At 44.7% G+C, this 25505-nt stretch overlaps 1 protein-coding gene across 1 annotated transcript in view; it reads left to right on the plus strand.

Annotated features, from left to right (window-relative positions):
• Positions 1 to 25505, plus strand: part of T265_10045 (hypothetical protein) — a gene marked incomplete at both ends in the record, with an annotated part of 56613 nt that overhangs the window by 16403 nt on the left and 14705 nt on the right. Inside the window, 8 exons of the mRNA XM_009176299.1 lie at positions 5756 to 5864; positions 8544 to 8583; positions 9604 to 9996; positions 11078 to 11436; positions 18233 to 18642; positions 21293 to 22320; positions 23573 to 23775; positions 25096 to 25242. Of these exons, the coding sequence (XP_009174563.1) occupies positions 5756 to 5864; positions 8544 to 8583; positions 9604 to 9996; positions 11078 to 11436; positions 18233 to 18642; positions 21293 to 22320; positions 23573 to 23775; positions 25096 to 25242 (2689 nt within the window). The remainder of the gene's footprint in view (positions 1 to 5755; positions 5865 to 8543; positions 8584 to 9603; positions 9997 to 11077; positions 11437 to 18232; positions 18643 to 21292; positions 22321 to 23572; positions 23776 to 25095; positions 25243 to 25505) is intronic.

Genomic DNA, 25505 nt, shown 5'->3' on the forward strand with positions numbered 1-25505 from the left:
TATATATATAGTCATTTAGCTCGCACTTCTGTTACTCCTCCCGTGTGCTTAAGTTATTTCCATTAGTCTTCAAAACCTCAATTTCGGTCAATTGTTACAATGTCAGAGCAGTTGAAATGAATTTTAGTGATATTGACTAATTTTGTGCACTAGATGTTCCTTATTTTTCTTTCACTGTGCGTAAATTTACGTGCACAATGGTTCATAACTGCTTCGATCTGGTCGTGCGGGTGTCGTTTTATCCGGTGGTGGTCATCACGTGATGGCATGTTGGAATTGTGAGCGCGATTGAGTGCTTTGTCCTTCATGCTCTCTATGTCTACTCGTGTGTTTGTTTGCATGAGTGTTTTGGTTTTTCAATTTACAGCGTGTATGCAAACGTAGAGTGCGTGGAACCCCGGGTGTCCAGCCTGCACGGAGTGTATGCTCAGCCTAGCTGCACGTGTTGAGCTATGCGGGTGTCGCGTTTAATTTCACACGATTGGTAGTTTGGGCTTTCAGTGCCGATGGGCTGGTTTGCGTGAATCCTTAACTATCCGTGTAGGTTCCATATTCAGGCACTTTTGTTTAGTGATAATCACGGTCAGTGTCCCGCTGCTTTCGCTTGACTTCTTTTTCAGTCATCTCGAGACAACTGTTTCACATCGAATGTACTTCCACTCCTTCCTATACTTTTCCACTTTTGTCGTATCTGACAGTGGAGTGCTGAAGACGTGCACGTTTATTCGTCTACTACCCTGACAACAAACAGGTTTCACCGGAGGCGCGTGACTGACGTTTATTCTGGAGCTGACCAATGTTTTGTAGCTAACCCCCCCAATGGACAGCAGTAAACAATCTACTTTAGCATTTACGGTGCGAAAAATCCTGGTATACATTCCATTTGATTGCCGAAATTTCCCACAAAGCAGGGTATCCAGCTGTCTATCTTCAACTGCTAGTTACAAGATCTACCAATGGAATATTTCTTTTAGGCTCATTTCCCTCGTTGATGAAGGTCGGCTGCCCGTAGATACTTTTTCTCGACAGTTGATTTCCATATGTTTCCTGGCCTATGCATATTTATTGGTTTTCGCTCCATCGTTCTGTCTTCTGCTTGACCTTTTTCTGTGCCCCATTTACTCTCGATTTTCTGTTGTCTGGGCCGGGCACTGATCTATTTAAGTAGGCCACGTGCTTTTGGAACTGAATGAGGACTGCCGGACGAGGCGTAAACTGATTGGCGATAATGACGGACAGTACTGTTGTTCCACATTTATCACATCCAGTACACAGCTGCTAAAATCTACCTTAAAAAATAGAGCAATGAGACTTCGGTCTACTTGTTAATCATTTTTCCACTGTTCGGATTCCTCTGTCGCCGTGCTGGCTCAGTGGTTAGAGCGCGAATTTACCGACCGGAAGGTCCGTGGTTCGAATCCGACCTCTGCTTCTCGACTTCCCCCGTCTAGGCTTGGGCAACCTGACAGTATCTCAGCCCTCGTGCTTCCTTCTGGTGGCATGGAAGCTAGGCACCGAAAAGGCGCTACAGCTGAACGATTATTTTATTACTGTCCTCGTGATCAAAATTGTGGCGGTGGGATCTATTTTTTTTTATCTGTTCCGAGGTTTGTGGTTGAAACGTAACGGAAAGTTTACTGAATTCCGCTGTGCTTTTGATCAACGAACGATAGTTCGGACCACCTTTCCAATGAACGTTGATTTCAGACGCATTAACCTGACTTCGTTATGTTGGTAACATATACATGTGAGTAACCCCCCTACTCAGTTTACGTGGTACGCTCATGTTATTCTGCAAACCGCCCTGCTCTTTCGCTAACTAATTGTGGCGATTTCGATGTTTTTGTTCACGCTGTATTTTTGGCGATGCTTCGTCTGCAATCCGTCACCTAGTCTCGTTTTCTGTCTTTGTTATACATGAGTATCGTTTGTTTTTGTCGCGTCGCATATTGAATTTGAGAAAAGCAGGATATTTTGGTCAGTTCACGACCGAGATACTATCAGTTTGCTTAAGCCTATACAAGGCCATTCGAGATGCTGTGGTTGGATTCGAACTGCGGACCTTCTGGCCAGTGGGTTCCCGCCCTAAGCGCTTAGCTATCTCGATCGCTGGCCGTGAGATGACATTTTATATTAGATCATTTTTTCCTCCGTTTTTTTGCATTTTGCCTTTCAACTCAGCAGCTTTTTACTCTTATTTGCCTCACAAATCAACTCGGATTGAAAAAGCTGCTGGATGACTACCAACATGGGCCAGTGTGCTGTAGTTTCGCGAATAGCCTGTCGATTTTGGCATGTAACTGATATCAAGTGGTTCGGTTACTAATTCGGAATTCCCCAATTAACTGCGCAAGTTCTGTTCTGCTTGTAAACCCGTCGAAAAGTTGCTCGATTTCAAAGTTACTTCAACGGGTTTATCCTTCCGGTTTCATAGAATCTGTGCCGAAATATCTATAGGTATCTGTTCTCCTCACTCCTTCAAAACCTGTCAATTTTCTCGTACCCACGCTGTCGGGGGCGTTATAAACCCTTGTCATTCCTTGCGTGCCCTTTTCCAATGTCTCGACACAATGCAGATTTATCGATTCATTAAGCTGCATTGCCTATGGAGTTCTTAAGTATGACGGAATTCGTTGTGCAAATCTTCTCTAATGTTCCCATACCCCTCTAATGCCCGTTACCACTATCTGTCTTTCCATTGATTCAGACACCATACTGCGCTTTCATTCTACTTTCCTTCCTTTGATCGGCATCTCAAATTTGGATCCATCCTGCATCAAGAGGACTTTACGAACTGTAACCGTTTCATTGCTTATTCATTTTGTTCATGAGTTCTCAATTGGATCTAACCTTGCTTTATTATCATGTTTTGAATGCCTGCATCGACCAGTTCGCATCTGCCACTCACAGTCTTATACGCGTCACTGTAGAACAGTATTTTTTGCTCCAGGTGATTGCTACTATCATACCAAGCTTGTTTTAGTCATTCTATTTCACCTTCGAAAGTGCATTTCGTATTTTTTTCAGTGCACCGTAAATCTTGTTCAGTTACGCATGATTTTCTGTATCTCTCCTGGTTCTATAGCAAGTGTCTGGTCATGCATTATCTAGCGCTGGAGTAAGCAAAAAATTACCCTTCCTCTGCAAGAATGGCATTTTCCAAGGGCATCATCCTGTGTTGCACTTCGCCATAGTGCTGTTCAGTGTTTTTTCGGCTCCGCCTTGACATTGGTTTTGGACGAACTAATCAATCGTTCTAATTTAGCTGTGCTCGCACGTGATGTTTCCGAATTTTGCCCTAACACGGGACTTGTTGGTTTGCGTTGTAACTGAGTCGCTTTTGCGACATAACCTGCGCGTTAATTGTAGTCGTGTTCCACCGTTCCTCTGCGAACTCAGTGCTGTGTTGAATAGTTACTCAAAAATCACTTGCCCACCCAGCTGGATTTTTTCGTCTTAATGAACAGCTCTTGAGAGTAAATCACGAACCATCTTAACAAAACGGTTTGAAGATGGTTCCATCAGCACACCTGGCTGAGCTACCGATACGTCTACCTCATGTTTATATTTGAGATCTTTTCCGATTTCTGCACTGTTGTCAAACGACGGTCACTTGCTGAACTCGCTGCCATCTCCTGCTTCGAAGCCTACAGGATAAGCTCCAAACCTGACGAAGCCGGTAAGAGGCTACTGTCCAGTCCTGATCTGTTGTAGCACACCATATTACTCCTCTTGCAGGAGTTTTAGGAGTGGATGGATGCCATACATACATAGCATAGCTATACGTACATAAGAATAGCCTTGTATATACGTTTGAATACAAGGTAGCAAAGTAACAGCAACCGAACACATGGAAATCGTGTACGGTGTACACCAAGAAACACGGGATGTCACGATCTGCAGTTGTTATTGCTACCAGAAGCGCACTGACGCATCCCGGTTACGTAGTTCTAGGAAAAGCGTTGGACTCAGAAGTCTGACCCACAGGGCCACAGGTGGATATAGGATCTTGTTCGGGTTTCCCTCGTCCAGTTTCTGATCCAGAAATCTGACCCACGAGGTAGTGCGCTGGAGTATCCTGCCCGTATCCGATGGCCGAACAGCCTGATCTGCTCAGCTGCAGCGGGCTGGTTTAACTCGACGGCACGGCAAACAAGGCATAGATGTTTCGCTTCTGATGCTGCCGCGCATGGCAGATTCACCCAAACCGCATTGAGTTTATGTCGAGACCTGTTTGCTTTTTGGCCGCATTTGCCGATGGTCACGGTGAGCCGTTAGGCGTTCGGATTTGGACTTTGTCCCTGAGTATCATGAATTCGGAGATTCCGCTTATTCTTCCTTTAGTAGTACCTTACTTTTCATATGGGTTTTTGTCTTAAGCTATGTCGAATTCGGTGTTTGAGTATGCAGTAAGATTGATGGAGAGCAGGCTTACGTGATGGGCCTTAAAAAGAACGATACTGCACAACTACTGCATAGAATTTGGTGCCTTTTCTGAGATACCATTAGTCCTGTCTGGTTAACGAAAAAACTCATAGAAAGCACTCGTTGAACTTTCTCGCATGTAGGATGTTATATCAAATAGAGATTGAATAGTAAACAATCAGGACCAAGAAAATCTAACCCTCTTCGTTTTGCAGACTTGAGGGTTAATTGTGAATTAATAAAGCTACATTCCCTTCATCCTGGTTTCGGTGTCTCTGTCCTCTCTACCCACCTACCTAATTAACTTCACTGAAGTTGCGAGCGAACTTCCAAGATTGGGTACTGTAAGTAATTGCATGCAGTTCGACCTGCTCAACAGAAACCACCATCCTCAGTCAGTCAGTGGTTGAACTTTATTGCATACTGTGGTTGTGGTACATATCTATAGCTCTATATTCTTGAGTTGTGGCTTGTCTCCTCCGATTCATGTGTCCACTTATTCGTACATTAAGATAAATTCACTGCGTTTCGTTGCAAAAGAACCCATGTATGGGATGTTTTGCGTTTCACTGACTTGTTCAAATACCGTCATGCCCCCTGTTCCGGGACAATAACCTCAGATTGGATCATTTTTCTTAACAGTCCACACGGGTAGAACTACTGAATTATTGGAATGGTTGATCGAATGCACTCACTACCAATAGTAAAGTTCTCAATGGCGGTTAGGTTTATTACGGTCTCCTCGATTCTACTTTGGAGTTGAATGTATAAATATATGTCGACCTCTTGTTTATCAGATGAGTGCCCTACCAACTGATCTATCGACGTTCGCTTTCCGTCATACTCATGTACTGCTGATTGAACGCACATCAGCTTAATAGAATAGCACTTGATATTCAGTAGTGTCATTAGTGTGCCCTTCGCGTCGCGGTGGGTCGGACATTTTCATCGTTCTGACATTCAAAGGATATTGGTTTAAATTGCATCCCATCAGGCCAATCTGTGGCGACTCAGCTGTGAAGTTCATGCGCATTGGGTTGACGGAGGGCAGTTTCCTCACAAGCTCAGTTGACAGAGCATCTTTCCGGTAAGCAAGGGGTCTGCGGTTCGACTCCGTCACTAGACATGTCTTTTCGTTCTTGCTACGTGTATATGGACTTCCCAGTTTAACATTTATCAAGCCCCCTTCTACTTCCTGATGGTAGAGGTACATGTTTGAAATGTAGCACTGGTGATGCGTCTTTTTTTAATACCGTAACTCAGGTTACATAAAAAACGAAGACTACATTTGATGCTCGTTAGTCCACAACTTGTTTCTTCTTCGTTTCAGATAGTAACAGAAGCAAGACACAACATCACGGAGGATTCCGTTGTTGAGTGCCGCGTATCAAATTTTTTGGGAGAAGAACATGATAAAGCATACATCACAATTCGTCCGCGTAAGTCCTCGGTAGTCCTTTTTTAGCCGTCTATCGGTTGGAATTGGCATACACTTTCTTTGCCTTGTAATCGTCCGCCCTGTTCGTCGCTCAAAGTGAGAATGGTCGCGGGCTTACGACTAGTTTGTTACGGTTACTAGTACTTCAAAGTCTAGGTCACCTGCAGAAAAGTTTGGAAAGCAATCCGTAAATTCATTCTTTGATAGCGTTTCGCTTCTGATAGAAACGTTTTGTCAGATCCACTGCGTTAGCTCTCAGGTTTTAAGTTTCCATATGGTGAAACCTTTATTCTTCTGTTGGGGGTGGGATGACTCATTGGTTAGAGCACGAATTTACGGAACGGAAGGTCCAGGTTTCGAACCCTACCTCTGCTTCTCGACTTCCTCAATCTAGGCTTGGGCAACCTGACACTGTCCCAGCCCTCGTGATTCCTTCTGGTAGCATGGCATCTGGGCGCCGAAAGGGTGTTACAGCTGAACGATTTATATTTATTTTATATTTATATCCCCGTGTTTCGGTCCATTGTGACTGTCATCGGTCGATTATTGTCATCATCAGCCTGCCCCTTACCACTGTGCAACGGTTTGTGTAGCTCGTCAACCAACTAGTTGCCTGCTTAATATTCCAAGACTGCTCCAAAGGAACCTAACAAGAGAGTCTTTGTAGTCTTGCAGACTGCACAGGGGTATGCAAAATTTCGCTTTGTACCACCAAGCGAAACGTCCGGTAGTCAGCTGGCGATGCTGGCACCAAGCCCAAATAATCCTAGGCGGAACAGTGTTATATAATTATGTATCCTCATATTATGGCATTCTACTTGAGCTTTGCACCGTAGACTGTCTCAGCAGCTGGAGTAACCAGTTTGCAACTTGAGCCTGTGGAAATAGGAAAATAAGGACCTAATGCGGAGTCAAATGTATCTACTTCCGTACCTTACTCCCCGCGCTCTTCAGATAGGAAAGTCCCCCTGTACTGTGTGGGTGAGATTCCCGAATCATTGGCTTCGGATAGGTCATCCCAAGGAATCGCTCATACTCGCTCCATTGTGGATCAGATAATTGAGTCACGGGTAAGAACAAAACCCTCACATTCTGCCACTGTCTTTTGGGCCAAACTTTTGAATCAAAGGCCTATAATGATGTAGCTCGAGTAACCCTGTATCGTCGGCCTGCGTGACTGGGAAGCAATACCTGCTCACTCGTCGCCCTCATCGTCAACAATAACACCACTGTCAATTATCGGTGCTTGTGGATCTCGGGCCTTCACATTAGCTGTACTGATAAATTTATCACAAAATCTTTCCGTGTACTCCAAACATTATATGTTGTTATAGTCAACTATTTTCAGAGTCACATGTTGTTTTACTTCCGTGACTTTCTCGTATTACTGTGCGAAACGCACGTTCGTTGACTTCTGATCATGCTGTGAAGATTTCATCGACGTGCAAGAATGTACCGTGCAGGCTGGCGGCTCCATGGCAATCACGTCTCGCAAGGTGAAAAATCTGACGTCTTTTGACATTACTAGATGCTAACGAATGCTGTAAATTTGGAGTACCTATTCTTTAAGAATGTAGACTTAACTCGGACAGTAACAGTGATGTGATCCAGTTAGAAAGGTTTTTGTACTTTCAGAGGCTGATTTCTGTAATTGTGTTAGTTACTCATATGACAAATCTTTGGAAGTTCTACATGAATTCATATCACCAGTAATCAGTTACTCCATGTAAACCACACTTTTAAAATCTGAGATCCTTCGATTTTCCCCGAAAGATCCTCCTGTCATGAGTTAAGACCACACGGATCATCCAAAAGATCCCTTTTTGGTGTCTCTTCATCGGACTTGGACACGTATATAAAAAAGAATAAAGTCGATAAGATGCAAGTGTCATTCAAAATAGCATTTAGTAATCAAAGGTCAACCCGTGGCTGGTCAAAAACTAACAGGGTATCAATCACCAATATTTAACTTCTCGTAGCTCTTCAAATTCGTATATCAAGCTGATCAGTTATTTCGATTTCTCTTCTGGACTTTCCACGAACGCCAAGTATTATTACTCAATCATTGTGATTATGTGAATTTAACATTACATTGACAGTGAGGGCTTACATGATAAAGCAAGGCAAAACTGACGCAAGGAGGTGTCATTTTTATCCCATAAGATAGAGTGGTCTTGTGAAATATTGAAGTACGAAAGTTGAGTAGTTGAGGCTTGAGAGCAGTGGATATTAAAAAGGGAAACTATATGGACCTCTCCTATGCTGCCAACCACAGGTAGACGCTTCAGTTTTCTACTCCCGCCGAATTCTAGCTGCTCAGTTGCTTTACTGTATGTTCCACACTTGCTGGGTGAACGACAGGCCCCATACGTCACGCTGGAGATATTGCGACTTGTGATTGAAGCCAACTCGAGGGACCAGCACACCAACGCCTGGCCTAATGTAAACTGTCGATACGTTTTTTTATTTTTTGCTGGTTGTTTGTTGACGCATGCACTTACCTACCTCGATGGTTTTTAACACCAATCTTACAACTCGTTTGAAAATTGGACGTTGTCCTAGTCACACACACGCAAGCACTAAATTACTTTCTGTCAGTCTTGTTTTGATCGACCGGCACGGTGGACGTAGTTATAAGCCGCTGAGCCCGCTATTCGTTGTTTTTGTCATTCAACTTTAGGTTCCAAAGAATGGGTACTGAAAGACGGGGTCGCCAGTGGGTGAGTCGTTTTATTCAGGGGTTACATTCCTGAGCTTAGTTGATGTTTTTGTAAGTCATGCACTGAGTAATCATTCCGTTTTATAGTAGCACCAACTGGAGACACTTTCAGTCGCATTCGAATAAAAATACGAACTGATAGCAATGCTTGGTTGAACAGAAAATTACCGGTTTACCTTGACGTTATCGCTGCCAACTATTGCATGAAGGTTAGCTGGCTCCACGAAAGTCGAAAATGGCTATTTCTGATGCTCAAGAGTGATGTGGGAATTGTAACCTAGATCCGTGGGCTATACTAAGGACGTTTTGTGATTAACGTTCTCCGCGTCCTTTGTTCGAAACACAATGTCTGGCCTTTAGTCGAACGATTGCAACCTACGAGGGGCAATCTAGACAGAAATTCCACAGAAGCACCATAGTGATCGCTGAACCCAGACATCATACGTCCAGTCCGTCCGAAGTTTCTTCACACGCTTGTTGGGTATCACGAAGGATTTAAATACACCGACTGATTTCCTCTTCCTATCGGGGCGGTGTGGTCGGGTGCGGTCAAATAACAAGTGTGTTTGAGGCCAGGAACATAAACATATGGCATGCTCCATAGGAGTACTTCAACTCAGCTGCTAGAGTTATCACCTGTTTTATGGCATCCCTGAGAAGTGCCTTCGAGTGTCATCCTCCCTTAGTGACCATTGCAAATTGATGAAATTGGAAATGCGCAGTCTTTGTACCCTGACAGCTTCAATCAGTTTTTAATGCGCTATTCTCAACAGCCTGTTCTAAAATGATTGCTAATTTACCTCATTTCTGTTAAATTAATGCGGTAGTTTGTGCTTCACGCAGGCCAGATTAGTAATGATTTCATCTCCTTTGTTGGACGGAGGAAAATCGCCTTCTGGCTATTCTCTTTTTTCCCGTATCTGGTCACGTCTTTCTAGGGTATTGTTCCATATCGGCCTGTTATTGGGGATCAGGTTCGCAATCCTCATTATGGTGTGTACTTTTTCTGTGGCTTTTCCAGCCCTCACTGTCAACCTTATAAACAATCGTTGAATAGATCGTCCATCTGTCTGTCATACCTGAGCGAGGTGGCTGAGTCCTTTGGCGGAAGTCCTTACTTGATCGCACGATACCGTCTCTATGATTCCGATCAGACTGATATGGCGTTAGCCAATCTGTTTAGTGTCTGGGACCAGTTGCTGCTGGACAAACAATTCGGCCCTAACCCAATTACCACAACACCGCATGGAAACATTTCGGAGAACCTGCAGCTGTCCTTCACCTCGTGGCGTTGTGTAGACTGGGCCAAACGTTTGACTTGCACGCTTGCATATCCACGATGTCACAGTCTGGCGAATTTCCCATCGGAATTGAAGCGCCCAAACCAGTTTTATGTGGAGTCCCCCGTTTGTCGGTTAGTTCGTTTCACTTTTGCGCCGTTTTGAGTGGAAATCCTAATTGACCTCAGCTCACCGCATTGTGCTAACTGCAAGTGCATGAAGTTTGTGCCCGGTAAAATGTATCTCTCAGTTCATAGCCATGGTGGTTGCCTTGCACTGTGATATGTTTAGTGGGTTCCTCCCGGACTAGCAAAATACAACATTCGCTCATCAGAACAGCTTAGCTAGCGTTAGTATGCATTCCGCTCAGCCAATGTTCCACTGGAACGGCAACTTATTATCATTTTAGTGGTCGTTCCGCGTGGGTTAATTGGATGAATACAGCTGGAGTTCTTGAATTATGTTTCAGAGAAGGCGTCATAACCAGAATGCACGCAAAATCGATGCTGGATGCTCAAATCGACCATGAGATTTGTAGGCCAGTACTAAGGACAAGGGCTATGTAATAAGATGTGATAAGTAGCATTAACCCTAAAAGATGTAGCCATGGGGCTCATGCACGCGCACTACCTTATATGAACTAAGAGTCTTACGCCCTACCGCAGAATGCGTTGGAATCTTCCCCTTCAGGAACTCTTTCTATCGTATCGAAAATATCCGTAGTACGGGTGTCAAATCGTTCTTCCGACTGGTCACCTGATAAGAACAGTCAGACATTAGATCCGAGTCCGGTCGCAATAATTTTTCCAACCGGAGGTGGCCTGTTTCACAGGCAATTTAGCCGTTTCCCAGGTGAATCCAGTGCACCAGGTAGATATTGTATGGTATCTGTACGAAACCGAAAAGTTTCCTGTCTCAACAAAAGTTTTCTGTTGTTGTGATTGTCGAAACCAGATGAATTTGGACAGTTTGCCATAAACTGTATGACATTTGCTAACGGTAGATACCGGAAGTTCGGGCAAAACTCAAGACGTTTTGCTCGTGCTGACAACTGACGTTTCTTCTCCACGTGGGCGAGACGCTTTTGTCTATTTTTTTCTAGAAGCCGAAGTTTTTGACCTTGGAATTCCTGTAGGATCACATAAATATCTGTTAGAAATATAGATAGTCAATATCTGTCTAGCTATTTCCTTCCGGTATTTTCTTTACCTTCAGTCAAGACTGCCTAGCTGTGACAGGGTTATTCTGTCTGGCTCCACTGGAGGCCGCAATAAACACACCTGCGTTAGCACCCCTGTTACGTGGAACACTCTCTAGTGAGCAAGATGGCGAGGTGACCGGCTGGGACCAACTGCTGGAAGCAGCACAGGCGCAACTTCGATCCCTTCCAAGCTCATTGGCCCAATTTCGTGAAGGACGCTCGGATTTGAATGTGATCAAAATCTGTAACCAAACGCCATCAATAGACACGCTCAACGATTGTACTAAGTTACCTTTGGACAGGCAGTTCCCCGCACCCAGATCCTTCCAACAAACAGCGTTTTCCGTAGAAAACCCTGTTGATCGGTCTACAAGTGAGGAGCTCTCCGTAGATAATTATGTTCATGATACACTTTATTACAGCCTCTTGTGGGAGTTAATAGTCCTCTCTGACTAATACAGGTGGTCGTGCGTTAGTTGGATCTTTGTTTATAAGTCCTACGGAGTGTCTGCTTCTTAGTTCTGGTGGATGATATTTCCAACTTTTAACCTTTTAACATAGCATCCTAGTGGTGTAAAGTTTGATTACCTAATGTAAAGGTCATGCAGTCGACGCAGCAATAAAACGCTCAGCATACGGTCATCCTTTTGAAGGGTGCCTATGGGTAGCCCACGTACTCTCATACACGATGAGTGTGTACACCTTTTTAAATATATAACCTGTTACAACTCCTCATCATCCAACCTCCTGACCTTCCTTAGTTTTTGTTATTTAGGACAACTCTTCCATTCACAACTGTCTGATAAATCTACCGTGTTTTCAGACTGTTTCTCCGACCGGAAAAATACACATTTTTAGGAGTTTCCGGCACGACTATAGATCTTACCCCCGCTATTTCTTTGGCTCTCTTGAATCATCACTTTGGGGGTAAATAGAAGGGAACTAACTCCTGATGTTCAAGTTTCAACTGGAGGTTATCAAACGTACACACGTTTCTTGCGTTTTATTTGACACATTGCTTGCCTAGAACAATGTCAGTTTCGGTTAGAGTAACCCATTTTGGTCGCATTGTGGTATCCCGGAAATCGTCCGTGTGCCATGAAGCAGACATAGACTCGCATCTCTTTATAGTTGGAACACAAAATGTCCCTTGAAATGAGCGTCACAATAGCCAGTATATCTGTTTAAATGACTTCTGGCTAAAGTGATGATCCTAAAGAAAACCACCTGAACATATTGTTTTCTTCAGAAGATAGCCGTTTCAACTTTAGTAGGGTCGTCAACAGTGAAAGTTCTGGAACTGGAGCCACGCAACAACGGTATCGGTGATTCTGACCCCACACATTGGTTCAGTTAAACACCATGCTGTAGCAGCCAAGGGCGCAAATGAGTACTTAATTCTCGCCTTCACCATTTTACACGCTGTCTACGACCGTTGTGTTAAGATGAGTTCACGGGAGAGTGCTTTCATTTATGACTACTGTTCTCCGGTAGGGTCCCGTGTACATACGAAATATCGCCTGAGTCACGGCCGGCAACTTCATACGTCCGTCAAACTCCATGCCTATTCTGCGCGGCTTGATTTGGAGGACCTAGTAAACGCCCAAAACGTTTGACTCGCCCTGCGATGGACTCTCCCTCTTCGCAGTAGCAATTCTTTATACCAACATTAAGACATTGACCTAAGCCTGATTGGCCGGTTGGATTTTGCGTCGCAACGAGGCCCGAATCTCTGTTGATGTCTGCAATGTGGCCTCTGGTTTCCGTCTTGAGGGTTGACGTTCACTTGTTTCAGGAGTGAAAATGCATAGGTCAATCAGTAAACGTAGCCCCGCGTTAGGACCTGTTTGTTGTTTATCGGCATCGTTTTAGCTCTGTGTTGGCGCTACGCACTCACTTTCATTCCCTTCCTGAATAGACTGGCCTTTTAGCCGGTATGCTGAAGTTCACCCAAACAAGTATCGTTTGAGCGCATTATGTAACTTGTGTCCTCTACATTGGTTGTCTCTCCGTAGACGTTTTCACGTCAAGTTCACAGGTTTTTTGTACACTGTCCTGCATGACGTATCACTAGGACTTCTCCGACTTAATTTTGCACCACAGATCTATGGGTACTGTTTTATTTCTGTGCTGATCGGTATTGTGTTTCAATTCTGCCCTCCCCCACCCACAAGGAATATTCCGCTTGTTTTTTAGTATTATTGGTGGTAGCAGTGGTGCGAGTCTTGAATGTACTATCGCTCACTGCGCCCTGAAAGACATTGTTCTGCACTTGCCGCTCGCATTTTGCGCTTGCGACAATGCTGTTCAAAAATGAACGCTAAAGTACTGCTAGTGGTAGTAGAGTTGACGTGCTCAACCATCCCTCATGCTGCGACTGGATAGACGAGACATCAGTCTGGGTGAGCCAAGAATTCAGCAAGTGCAATTAGAGCCGACCACCCTAATGGGTTTGAGCCTACCGGTTAATTTCGTCAATGAACAAAGCGATCCGACCGGCGCCCCTGCAGCTTTCCCAACCAGTGCACTAGAGAGACTCGTAAGGCTCAAGTGTGAAATTGACATTTGCTGCAAGTCGAAATCTGGTTTGGTAGCCCACCGTCGAATTAGCGCTAATGAAGGTGTTAGTACAAACGTAGTCACCCAGCTGTTCTGTGCTAGTCGGTTTCCGATGAAGATTGGACTGAGAAAGCACGGCTGACACTGTAATCCTTCTCAGCGTATGCATATTTGCTCGGCTGTGTGAAGACTTTTAGTATCTCCTGGTCCCAATTAGAGTCACAGTCACTCTTGCGCCTGATCGACAAGTTATTTCGGTCCCATGGTTCGCAAACTGCGCTGTTCGCGAGGACAATATTGGTTCTGGTCGATCGGCTTTCAGTGTCAAAATCAGGTTGCTTATGCTCAACTGAAAAACACCCGGATCAATTGTCATCTAGTAACTCCGACCAAACTGTCGGATAGCGTCACCTTTTCCACCTAGTTCAAACAATCCGTGGATTGCACCGTGACAGTCCATTCATTGATCTTTGCTCGAGGGATGCTACCTTGTACCATGACACTGGTTCTGGTCTCGTCGCTTCCGGACATTGAATGCACACACACGTTTAAACCTGTTTTTCAACGCACCCACCAGCAAGCTTATCTTGTGCCGACCGACCGAAAGCAGACTCGCAGACAGACCTGCGTCGTAGTCCAGACTTTATACCACTTTATACCAAGCAGGAAGATGCAGCGTGTGCTGTGCTCAATAAGTCGTGGAATGAATTATGTAGAGGAAACCACATCCTGCCTTCGGACGCCGAACAATACTGGGTAAAAAGGGATAGCCTACCAAGCCGCGCAGTGTTGCCAGCAGATTGCAATTTGATCGAGTCAATTACAGGGGTGGAAGTGGACTGTGTGATGTGCAATACGTCCCCAGATTTGGACAAAAGCACGCTCAGAATGCTTCTCCGTTTCATTGCGGATGCTGTCACTAGATATCTTGACCTGTTGCTTTTACCTGGGACTTATCCACCCCATTTATGTCGTACCCGGTTGCTCTAGTTTTGAAGGTCCCGAATCCGACATCACGGGACCAACTGAAGTCAGTTTCCGTGTTGTTGTTCCGGTACTTTTATAGAATGCATGTTGACGGCTGTAGCCGTAGACTGCATCTGCCTTCACTTCAGTTTGGATTCCTATATTTAGATAGTTGCTTAGAAGCCATCTTTCTGCTACTTGCTTTTCTGTCACCCGTCAGCGATTGCATCTAACCTCAGTTTGGTCACATCTCATAGCGCTTGATTTGGTCCCCCCACCATTCTGAGATCCACCGGGGCGTTTGCAACAACATCACCCCTAGTTTGGCACACGGTATAGTCCTACGGGAACGCCACGTTATTCATACCTCGCTCGGAGATTGACTGTCATGGGTGACCGAGGCAAACAGATCATTTATATGACCATCAACACCCATAGGGCATAAGCAATGGTGGTTTGTGGGGACAGAAAACCTCTAAAACCTTCGGTTTCTGTCGAACCTTTCCTCTTTGTTGGGGTCATGTAGGTCCAATATGTACCGTGACTCATTTAGGTGCCTCGTTTATTTATTTTAAGAGGCAAAGGAGCCTTTGACCTTTGACAAAAGCTGCTTTAACTGCACAATGAAGTGGGGCGTCCCGTTAAACCGCATCAATCAATGGAGTTCACAGGGAACTATCCAATAGCGAGGCTGGCGCATTCTTGTGTTCGAGCAAAGCCACCGTAACACCCTCAAAAGACTGGATAATTATATCAAGCAGTCTGTTCGTTGCTGTGTACCGAAAGGCACCCCAATAAGCTACATGAATAACGGCAGACAACGTAAGAGACTCGGTATCCTGATACAACCGAGTGCGTATGGGAAAGCTGCAATTTACACAGTGCCGAGTACTACGCGACGCGGTTGGTAATCCTGCATTTCGCACTATTGTTCGAGATATCAGCCTTCCAATTCGGGCCTAAGGTACACACGTTAACAAGGAAGAAGTGATAGCAACTTGGGGACGATAGATTACACAACAGAATTATATTTATGACTTTCTAGGGCTGATCACTTCGTTTCCTTTGAATGGATACCTTGTGTTTCCTTGAACGCTTGTTTTTCCTCGGGCGTTTGTCCGCGGTATCCAGCTCTGGTATAGCCTGCTTATACGAGAGTTAGGAACACCTGATGTGATCATAGTGACTAGACGGCCGTGGAAACTGTCGTCAGTTGGAGGTTTTGATGTATATGCTGGAGTCATGTTGGATCAAGAATGGTGCTGGATGAGCTCGTCACAAGCTGGTTGCAAGCGGACTCAGAAAAGTCCCCGTCTTCTGGTATACTTTGTCTTTTCTAGAAGTTGGGAGCACCGGCTTCAACGTCATATCAAGCCAGAACTGATTGCATTCGGGTCCGTCGAGTTGCGGTGATAGTTGTGAGTGTTGTCTAGGATTGGAATGCCTCTGTGGAATGAGAACAAGCAGAAGTATGGTGATAAGGAAGGCTCTTTTGTTGTTATCCCAGCCCTACATGCCTTCAAATTTGGTACTGACTTTTGGTTTACGATTGGATGTTCATTTCATATCGGAGTGTGTCCTTTTTTCAATCCAATAAGACTGATACTGTACTGGGATTACTAAGGGCACAATCGGTGACCTGTGTTTGCCGACGGTTTTTGGTCATCTACGTAAGTGCATTTTTATGCGCGACCTTGAGTGTTCTCACCAGTGACTTTCACGCTATATGACGGGCACCTGATGCCCAGTGTGTAAATCTTGACTGTGTTAACGCTTAATGATGACCACTTGATCAAAAGCGATTGAGCACACTTATTTGTGACCCAACTGCAATTCATTCCGGGACGCTATCGCTCTGTATAGGAACTGGCTTCGTTGAAGTGCAATACTTCTACTCGCTAACTTGTGTGCAACTCTTGAAATCAAAATGGTGTTCGAATACGGCTTCGGTTACGTTCACTGTGATCCATCACCTTGAGGTTATTGTCAACCCTCCACCAAAAAGCTTAGCAGAGTTTGGGGTTTCTCATTATTATGCTGAAACATCTTACTTTTGGAAATAAGTGCAGTCGTTTTTATTGCTCATGAAATGGAGATAGCCTTGGTCTTTTAATGATTCAAGGAAGATGTCTGATGAGTGACAAATTGCATCTTCGAGCCTTAGTTCAGGAAAACTAGGATGAAGTGCTAAGTGGATAATTTTTCAGTAATTTTGTACGTAGGATAGGTTTGGTCAATACATCCTTCCGTAAATCTCCGTACATTCTAGTTTCCTCGGTCTCACAACCAAGGTCCAACAACACATCTGTTTGGTGAAAGTTCCGTACAAGTAAGGTCTTCTGAACCTGCTTGCTCTTCGTCTGAGGCATGGCCTCTCATAACCAAGAAAATTCAACGGAAATCTCTAATTCTTCACCTTCAAGATGCAGAATCTTCCTTCAGGATTTCTGATTACCTTATCCTCTTTTTTTAGCTTCATATTGCGGAGCGTGACATTGTTGATCGATTTCCGTATCCTGGTGGCTCCATAACCCGCGATTGTAATGTACTGTACGTGTGAGCAAAGCGTGAACAACATGTGCCAACTTGTATCATTTGTGATATCAAAAACTATTTTCACTGAAGCTCATGTGTACTGTATACAATGTAACTATAAGAAAAGTGTTACCATATGGTTGCCCAACTTGGCCCTTCCCAACTGAAGACCTCAGAGGCCTTTGAATGTTTGATCGCCGGTGGCTTCGTAGAACAGAAGTGAAATGGCTGCACCATGTTCACAACGAAGTCATGCGTAAGCGGGCGCTTGTTAACGAAGCGGAATCTCTGGTGCAAATAACATTTATCATCATAAGATAGTTTGGAAACGTGATACGCTGGCCCACGCACTCCCCCAAAGAAGATGCCCTTTTCTCTCCAACTCATGTTGGCGAAAGACTCGAACAATGCAGTCTATCACCTGGTTGCGCTGAACGAAAGTAACTTCAGTCAAGCTGGGTGCTGAGACTTTCACGCCTTTTTAGTCTGGGTCCATGTACTTCTGTTTGGGAACCATACACTACATGACACGTAGCTGGCTCTATCGGTGAGCATGCTGCCATTTTTCACCCGGTTTACCTAGCTCTGGCTTCTTTCGAGAAAGGTTCGCGGAGGATACTAGGTCAATCCTGCTAATAGAGCTTTGCTCCAACGTCATGCTCACACTCGTTTATTTAATCACCCCTAAGGATATGGGGCTTTTCCCACTAGGTTTGCAGTTTCTCTTTTTTCTTTACTATGGCTTTCTTTTCTGGTGGTTGTATGGCAATATCGACCACCAATGTATGGTCGTCGGTAAGAACGATAACATTTTTAGAACATTCCACTGTCTCTTGGTTTTGTAGTAATTTGTTCAGCAACGGCAAATTACGACAGCGACTGTCCCCATTGGTGTGAGGCTTTGAATTCTAGTCACGTTGTCAAATTTATCCCGGGGAATGGTAAAACCACAAATTCTCTGCTTCGTTTAGAAGAAATCATTCGACATTGCGTTTTTAAACAAGTTCAATGTATTTTCGGAGTTATCAGTTTTAATCTCGTCTGTTGCAATACGAACACTCCACTGTATTTATGCTCTACATATTTTGCTGCTTGGACCATTTCTTCAGAACAATGCATTGCTGGTAGCGGACTTAACTACCGAGGGACTGCTACGAATTCGGCGTGCCTTGCTTGGGATGCTGTTGTTGGTCAACCTTCTGTGTCCGACAACGGGCAAATTTCGACGTGGCCTGGTTTATTCGCACTTACGCCACAATCATTTCCTTCGAATTTGGACGACGAAGCCAGGTCGGCGTCGGTTTGCCGCAACCCAGCCGGTTTGGCTCCATATCCATTCTGCCTCACTTTATTGTCACCGAATGGAAGCACATCTAAGGATGTCACTCCAACTTGGAGAGTGGCACTTTGTACTGGCATACCGCAGTGCTCACCAACAAATGCCTCTGGTCCGCTCAATACAGTGACCGTAGCCCCAGATGCCGTTGCCACTGCATTACTCAGCGCAACTCAAATACAGGTGGGAATCTAGTGTTTAATTAGCATTTATTCTTCTGATTTTCTAACAGACTTATTTTTCTCGATGGAACTAAGACCCTCGACAGAATTAATGATTTCTACGCAGGGTCCATAGTCTTACGTCGATGCAATGTTTCACGTGCTTCTGTGCATTCACAGGATACTAAGTGGTACGGTGGGTGATGGATTATCCTCAGAAGTCTTCGTGGTACCTCTGGCTTCCTAGTGTGAAGCTAGCAGGGAAGACTTTCATCTGTGACAGAATTAACCGATAATAACTAACAGCAGTTCAAGAGTTACACGATAGCTACTTCCCCCCTCTTTGTTTCTCGGCTTCCTTGTTCAACCCAATACCGGTTTCGCCTTTTTTTGGGTTCATCGAGTAGGCACAGACCTCGGTTGTTCGTCAACCTTATATTCTACCTGAATTGTTTGCCGAGTTGTTTGCAGTTGATGAACAATACTCATTTGCGAACAACGTTTTTGTTAAAGAGTACAGTATGCAAATGAGTGTGTTTCGCCAGCTGTTGCAGTAGATCATAAGATTGACGAGAACTCCGCCTACCTAATGATCTTCAAGAAGAGTAAAACCAGTAGGTGGCTCGAAGAGTTTCCAAAAACCTTATCTGAAGACAGCTTCTTCTCTCCTCCCCTTCTCCAAAGATTCTGGTCTTTGTTACTTCTTTTCTATAATTTCTTATAATCTTCGAAATTTCAGGACTCTTAATGATGCTAAGCGGTTATGCACTAATCACACTATAACGTAATAAAGCATTTTTTTTTGATGGGACACTGTACTCAAATTTTCGGAAGACACAGAGCTCACATCCTTTTTTGGCCGACTCAGGCAGGTGCAATCTCCAAGTTTCCGCCAACCTACTGTTCTACCTGTTTTATAATTAATTGTTTAATGTTTTAAAGGCTGGTGTCCCTCATTCATTGCTTGATCTCTAACTGTAAACCCTCCCTTTTTATCTGTCACTCTTGTGAGTAACAAAAAATTGCTCTCCACTGTTGGCATACGTGCGATACCTCCATAAACGCCTTGCAGAAAGGTTGATATAAGATTACTTGGAAAAGCACTCACCGCGGTATCGACCTGTGCTCGCACCGGACCATGGGCAGTAGACATGTTTTTCAACCTAATCACAAGTCCGATAGGACACCGCATCTCGCTAACCTTGAGCCTGTTTGAACATGCATGCGGTCATCACATTGGCTTGTGGTCTCAGCGGTTACCTGGAGCGGAATGCCAAATTAGGGTCAGACCTGCGTGACCTGCTACTTGTGTACTGATGGTTGGAACTATGTTCTGTGCCCCTCATGAATGCATCTTTATTGATATTATGCATCTGATGGGTGCGTTTCCTTAGCCTTTGGTTCCAATCACGTGAGAGCATGAGCGAAAACTGCAGTGAGAATGTGGTCAGATTTTTGAAAGCCCAGCTACGCGCACGCTCATCTTTACTAATACCTGGCATACGGTGTTTATGTACATGACTGTTAGTCGATCAGTTTGTGTATAACTGAACACTTCGATTTTGGATGTTATTTCCCGTCAAACCAGCTTATGACAATCGACTATCTACTGATGAATGGAGTACTTGCTAGTCATCGATCCTTGTGGGGAACCTGACAATTCACCAGTAGTCTTGATCGTCTAGGATGGTCCACAAATAGTTGGACCGAGAATCACTCCTGCCTCCTGGACTGTCTACATGACTTACTCAGGTATTCAGCCAGCAAGCTGCCATGGATCAATCACGCCGAAGAACTTTCAAAGCGCTTATGTCTCACATAGCAGCTTTCAGTCAAATTCAGTTGAATGTATTGTCAGATGTTGTATGATTTGAGCACTTCAACCTAGACACAATTTGGTCACACCGCCCCTTTGCGTCCTAAATAATAATGCACTGAAAAATTGGGATCAGTTTTAATTGACTGAATCTGCATCTGCTGAAAAAGTTCCATTAAATGGAAGGAGGGTTCAGCTTACTGTGCAATGAATATGTATATAAATATATAATACTTTGGAAGACGATTGCAGCTCGGTCTCAACCAGGAGCCTGGGGATTGAAAAGCTAACAATAGATCGGTTCCGGTGAAAGGATCTATGGCGATGCGCAGAACAACCGTGACGCAGAGCAACTCTACTACCCTTAGCCGCGTATTTTCAAGAAATATCATTCACTTTCGGAAGTATATTCAGGGCTTGTCAGGACAACGTGTGGGACATTCTCGTTATACTGTCACTCATTTTCTCCAGCCATGGGTTCGCGCAAATAGTTTTGCTGCTAAGGCGCGTCATACTGTCATCCCGTCGATATTCATAACCTGTTCTCTAACTGGGACTTATTCTGTAGCACAGACTACTTGATTTATTGCATCCGAACCTGCAACATTTTCGTAGTGCTAAATTTTACTCGTTTCGACCAGCAGTCAAACTAGGGCTTACTAGTTTCCCGCTTTAACGATCTACGCAATTGACTACACTCGTTGAAACATGTGACGCTAATGATGTGTATGGCTGAAGCAAAGTTCCAGTGCCGCGAAGACATTCTCCTGATATGAACTTTATTCATTTTAATTCTCACGACCATTAGTTGTCACTTGTTGTTGAAAACTGTTCACTGTCTCGTTTTTATTTTCAGGTGATTGTTGCATGTGTCCTCGTCACGTGTTTGTTCTGCTTCATCTTGATCGTCTATGTCGTGTGGCGTACAAATCGTTGTGGCATCCGTTCGCTGTCGAGCTCGAGCCTATGTCTTTCTGCTTTGGAGTTTACGGATTTCGATTCAGGAAAGGGCAAGTCACAAGTAGATACGGAAACAACAGCTGACAAACCGCCCCGTATGTGTCACCGGATTTCCGATAGCCTCTCTGAGCAGATGTACGTGCAGCACAGGCTGCTGTGGATCAAACGACGCCGTAAATTACGCCATCTAAGCGGTCCGTTTCAGTGCATACTAGGTTGTTGGTATGTGACTGTCGATTGTTTAACATGTAAAAGAAAACCTGAACCTCACCCTGCTGTGGTTGTCGTTAGTCCTTCTGGTGAGCAAACCATACGCCCATGCAGTTCCCCCAGGCCGTCCACATTAGACGGTCGTTTCAAATCCCACAAACCGGGTCATGGATGGTGTCCACTTTTCAGGCGAATATTAACCATCAAACGTCATAACGACTGGAAGACCAACAATCACACCGACAGCGCAAAAGCTTGTTCGAGGATTCGCCGCTTGGGTGTCCCACTTCAAAACGGAGAAGATGATGAGTTCGAGGAAAATACTCTAGGTTTACAGCTGCATAAATCGGTGGCCTATGTCGCCAACGCAACGAGCTCATCTCGTAAGCAATCTGGGACGACCACTTTATCGCAGGGTCCCTGTATCAACTGTGGTACAGTCGAACAGCTTTCGTGTAATTTGTGTAACGCATGCCAGACTGGGCTCCCCGCAGTGGAGGCAGCCGGTTGGGCTTCCGATCCTCGCTCGAACCAGTCACAATTGTGCACAAGTGCTGAGCTTATTCCGCTCACTTGCGGTGGACAGGACCCCGGATGTTCACTGACAGAATCCTCTCTGCGTGCAATTACTTCTGGTCCTGCCGACCTAGGATGGAATGTGACGCTGGAGAAACTTTTCAACATGGCCTCCATGACACACTTGTTGCACCCAAAGTGAGCCCTTCTGTTCTTAATGCCCACAGTTTCGACCTCAAGGAGACGTAATTTATTGATGTTACACTACGATGGCAAGTTTGACTTGCTGTTTCCTTCACATTGCACTCCCAACAGAATAAGTACGCTGAAATGCTAGATAGGGTGGCTCTGATTGTCGTAGACTGGATAGGACTCACTCTCTCCGACGGCCATCACACTTTTTCATGGTGGCTCGAGAGATAAGTTAGTGGTTGAGGCGCGAACTTTCTGACCGGAAGATATATGGTTCAAACCCAACCCCTACATTTCGACTCCTGTCTGGGCTTTGACAGCCTACCAGTATAAAAGCCCTCGTGCTTCCTCCTGGTGGCATGGTGGCTAGACACTAAGGGTGAACGTTCTTCTAGGACCACTGAGCCCTTGACTCTGGGAACAGTCCAGTAGGTGAATCCTACCAGTCCTTACTACACATTTTGCGTTCGAACCAGACGTTCCTGAAAGGGGTCACCGGATAGCAATCTACTCACGAACCTGATCTCATCCGCAGGCACTTTTCTCTAGATAACTAGTTGACTTATTTGTACGATATGAGGCGACCTTTATTCTTAGACTTTTTCGGCCATGACGAAGATGCCCCACCGTGCGGACCATCCCCTCAGCATTAACCGTTCTGTTCTGAGTGGCCCGTTTCATGAAACCATTATATCATATCTTGATGGTTAAGTTCCCACTGGTTTGATTTGTTTAAGGGTTTTGTGTTTTTTTGCTAACCCAATGAGACCACACTTTTGATATGAACTGCCGTCGTTCCACATAGAAGCGGTAGGTGCTGTTTTTTCTGTTCACACAGTACCGCAGAATGTTGTGAATGGTGGCCTAGAACTGCGCACTTCTTGCTTGTGTGATTGGTGAAATTGTTTCAGCCAAACAACAGTGTTCATAACTTTGACCCTGGAAAAAAGCATACACTCGATATTTCAAGCTGTTAGTCTTAGTTCACAATAATAATCCGTTCGCCTGCAAAATAATAATTGTTGCAGTTTCGCAACGAGATATTTTAACTCTTACAATATGGGGCATGCCAGCTGATGTCACCGACCGAGTGAACTTTATTTCCTTTAACCCGGAGCGACTGATCTGATTTGGCGCAAACTACTTTGAGGATCTCCATACTTTCTCCGGTTTTTGCATCCCTTCTGAGTGATCTTCGATGAAGGCTTCCTTTGGGCTACTTATCCGTAAGTGTTACTCTTCTTATTTTGGTGGTCAGGTTGAAACAAGTATGCTATCCTCGAAACAAACTGATCGAACTCCAGCGCTTAGCCAAACGGGCTTTTGGCTGGATTATCCTGGCGAATGCACCAAACTTACACACTCTGGTTCGCCGACATCGCTTGCTGAGTGTGACTTCTGCAGAGCAACTGGGGCTTGGTGTGGCCTCTGACAGGAATAATGCTGACCAGGGATCTGCAGGTAGCCAGTATTATTTGTTGTCGGTTCCCTCTTCAATAAATCTATCTTCATGAGCGTGCTTTGAGGGTTAGGAGTAGCATGCAAACACACTTACAGTACTTGGAAGTTCACAGGCAACAAATTTTCCCAGTACATTTATACTAATGTACAGATAACTGGCATTACATTAGACGGTCAGTCAGTGTACTTAAAGTTAAAAAAACAGCCTAGTCCTTGTCATTGACTCAGCAGGTATACCCACATCACGATAGGATCAGTGTTATTAAATGAAAGCGCACAAGCCTGTTCAATGTCTACTTCCCACTCAATCGGTTCTTAGTTTTGCACCATAGCTCTGGAGCTTTGGACCCGCGAACCCAGCTTCACTCCTCGTTTGTGGTACCCTGACTTGCCGAACCCAAGCTTTGGACCATCCATATATCACGCGGTTTGCGTGAATCGTATGACTGTTTGAGTCCAAGGCTTGAGTAGATGTTTTTCGGCACAATGTTCAATTCTTCTCTCACAGCCTAAGATGTATTGGTGTCCAAGTGAACTGGCGGATACTGGCTTCGATCAATTCGGACAGCATACGTATGCCTTGAGTCGCAGTTCCGTTGCGCTTCGTCGGATGGCCTCCTTCAATGGCCTCAGAGTGAGAAACCTTTAGATAAGTGCGGTCCTTTGGTGTAGTCATTTTCTTCGTAGCTTCTGAGATGGTTCCGAAAATGGTAAGTCGATCCTAAAACAACCGAATGCTTTGTGGACCTTCTATGGGGCCGACGTGATATCCGCTCTCAAAGGCATAGTCTTTACATGCAGAAAATGTATAATTATCAGCATCTGAGCACCGTAGACCCGCAACCATTACCAGGATTGCATAGAAACGTTTTACCAGAAATACTAATCACAAGAGGAATCATTTAAAAATTGCTTACCACTCATACAGTTGATAGGGTTCTCCCACTTAGGCCATCTTTCTCATTCCATAGCCCTGCCACTCCCGAACTGCAGATCGCCAAAATGAATAATTTCGGCGACAGTGATCTTGTTGGGTTATTATCTCGGTTGCATTTGTTTATTCTTTTCCTTCCTACCTTATGTCGTTGCTCCAAAACTGAGTAGATTCTCATACAGAGGATGCTCTCTATGAGAACTACTTGAGTTGACCCAGTCAATCAGTTAAAGCCCTGTAGTACAGATTTACATGAAAATCTTTCCACCTTGGCTCAACTATACGACTACCCGACGTTGTTCCAACTTGCTGCAGCCACGTATATAGTGTCCAAGCGAACTTTGTGTTTTTAGCGTGATACTCCGTGTCTGTCTTCCACTTTCAAGATTCTACATCCGAGGAGTTCGCGCAAAACCCGTTGGTTGTTATCAAGATGCTAGCAAACGACGCAAGTCTAGAGACCGAGGCAAACTTCCTACGAGAAGCCGAAGTCCTTATTGAACTTTCACATAAAAATATAATCCAGCTTTTAGGTGAGTTGTTTTTCATTCGCGCGTTTCATTTGCTCTGTCGATGTTCTGTTTCTCATTAGACCTTTGGGCTCTTTGTTGGAATCATTTTGTAATTTCTCTGTGCGCTGTTGTCATATCTCATCCAATCTGGCAAAACTGATCCCCAGTGCTCAGAATGGACCATGTATATCTATTACTTTGAAGTTTGTGTCGGATCTGGAGGCTGAAGAGCCACCAGCCCGTCAAGATCTTCCTCAGAAATGACCAAATGGTGGGTTGCATCG

Source organism: Opisthorchis viverrini (genome assembly GCF_000715545.1).
Source record: "Opisthorchis viverrini unplaced genomic scaffold opera_v5_332, whole genome shotgun sequence".
In the NCBI taxonomy this organism is placed as follows: Eukaryota; Metazoa; Platyhelminthes; class Trematoda; order Opisthorchiida; family Opisthorchiidae; genus Opisthorchis; species Opisthorchis viverrini.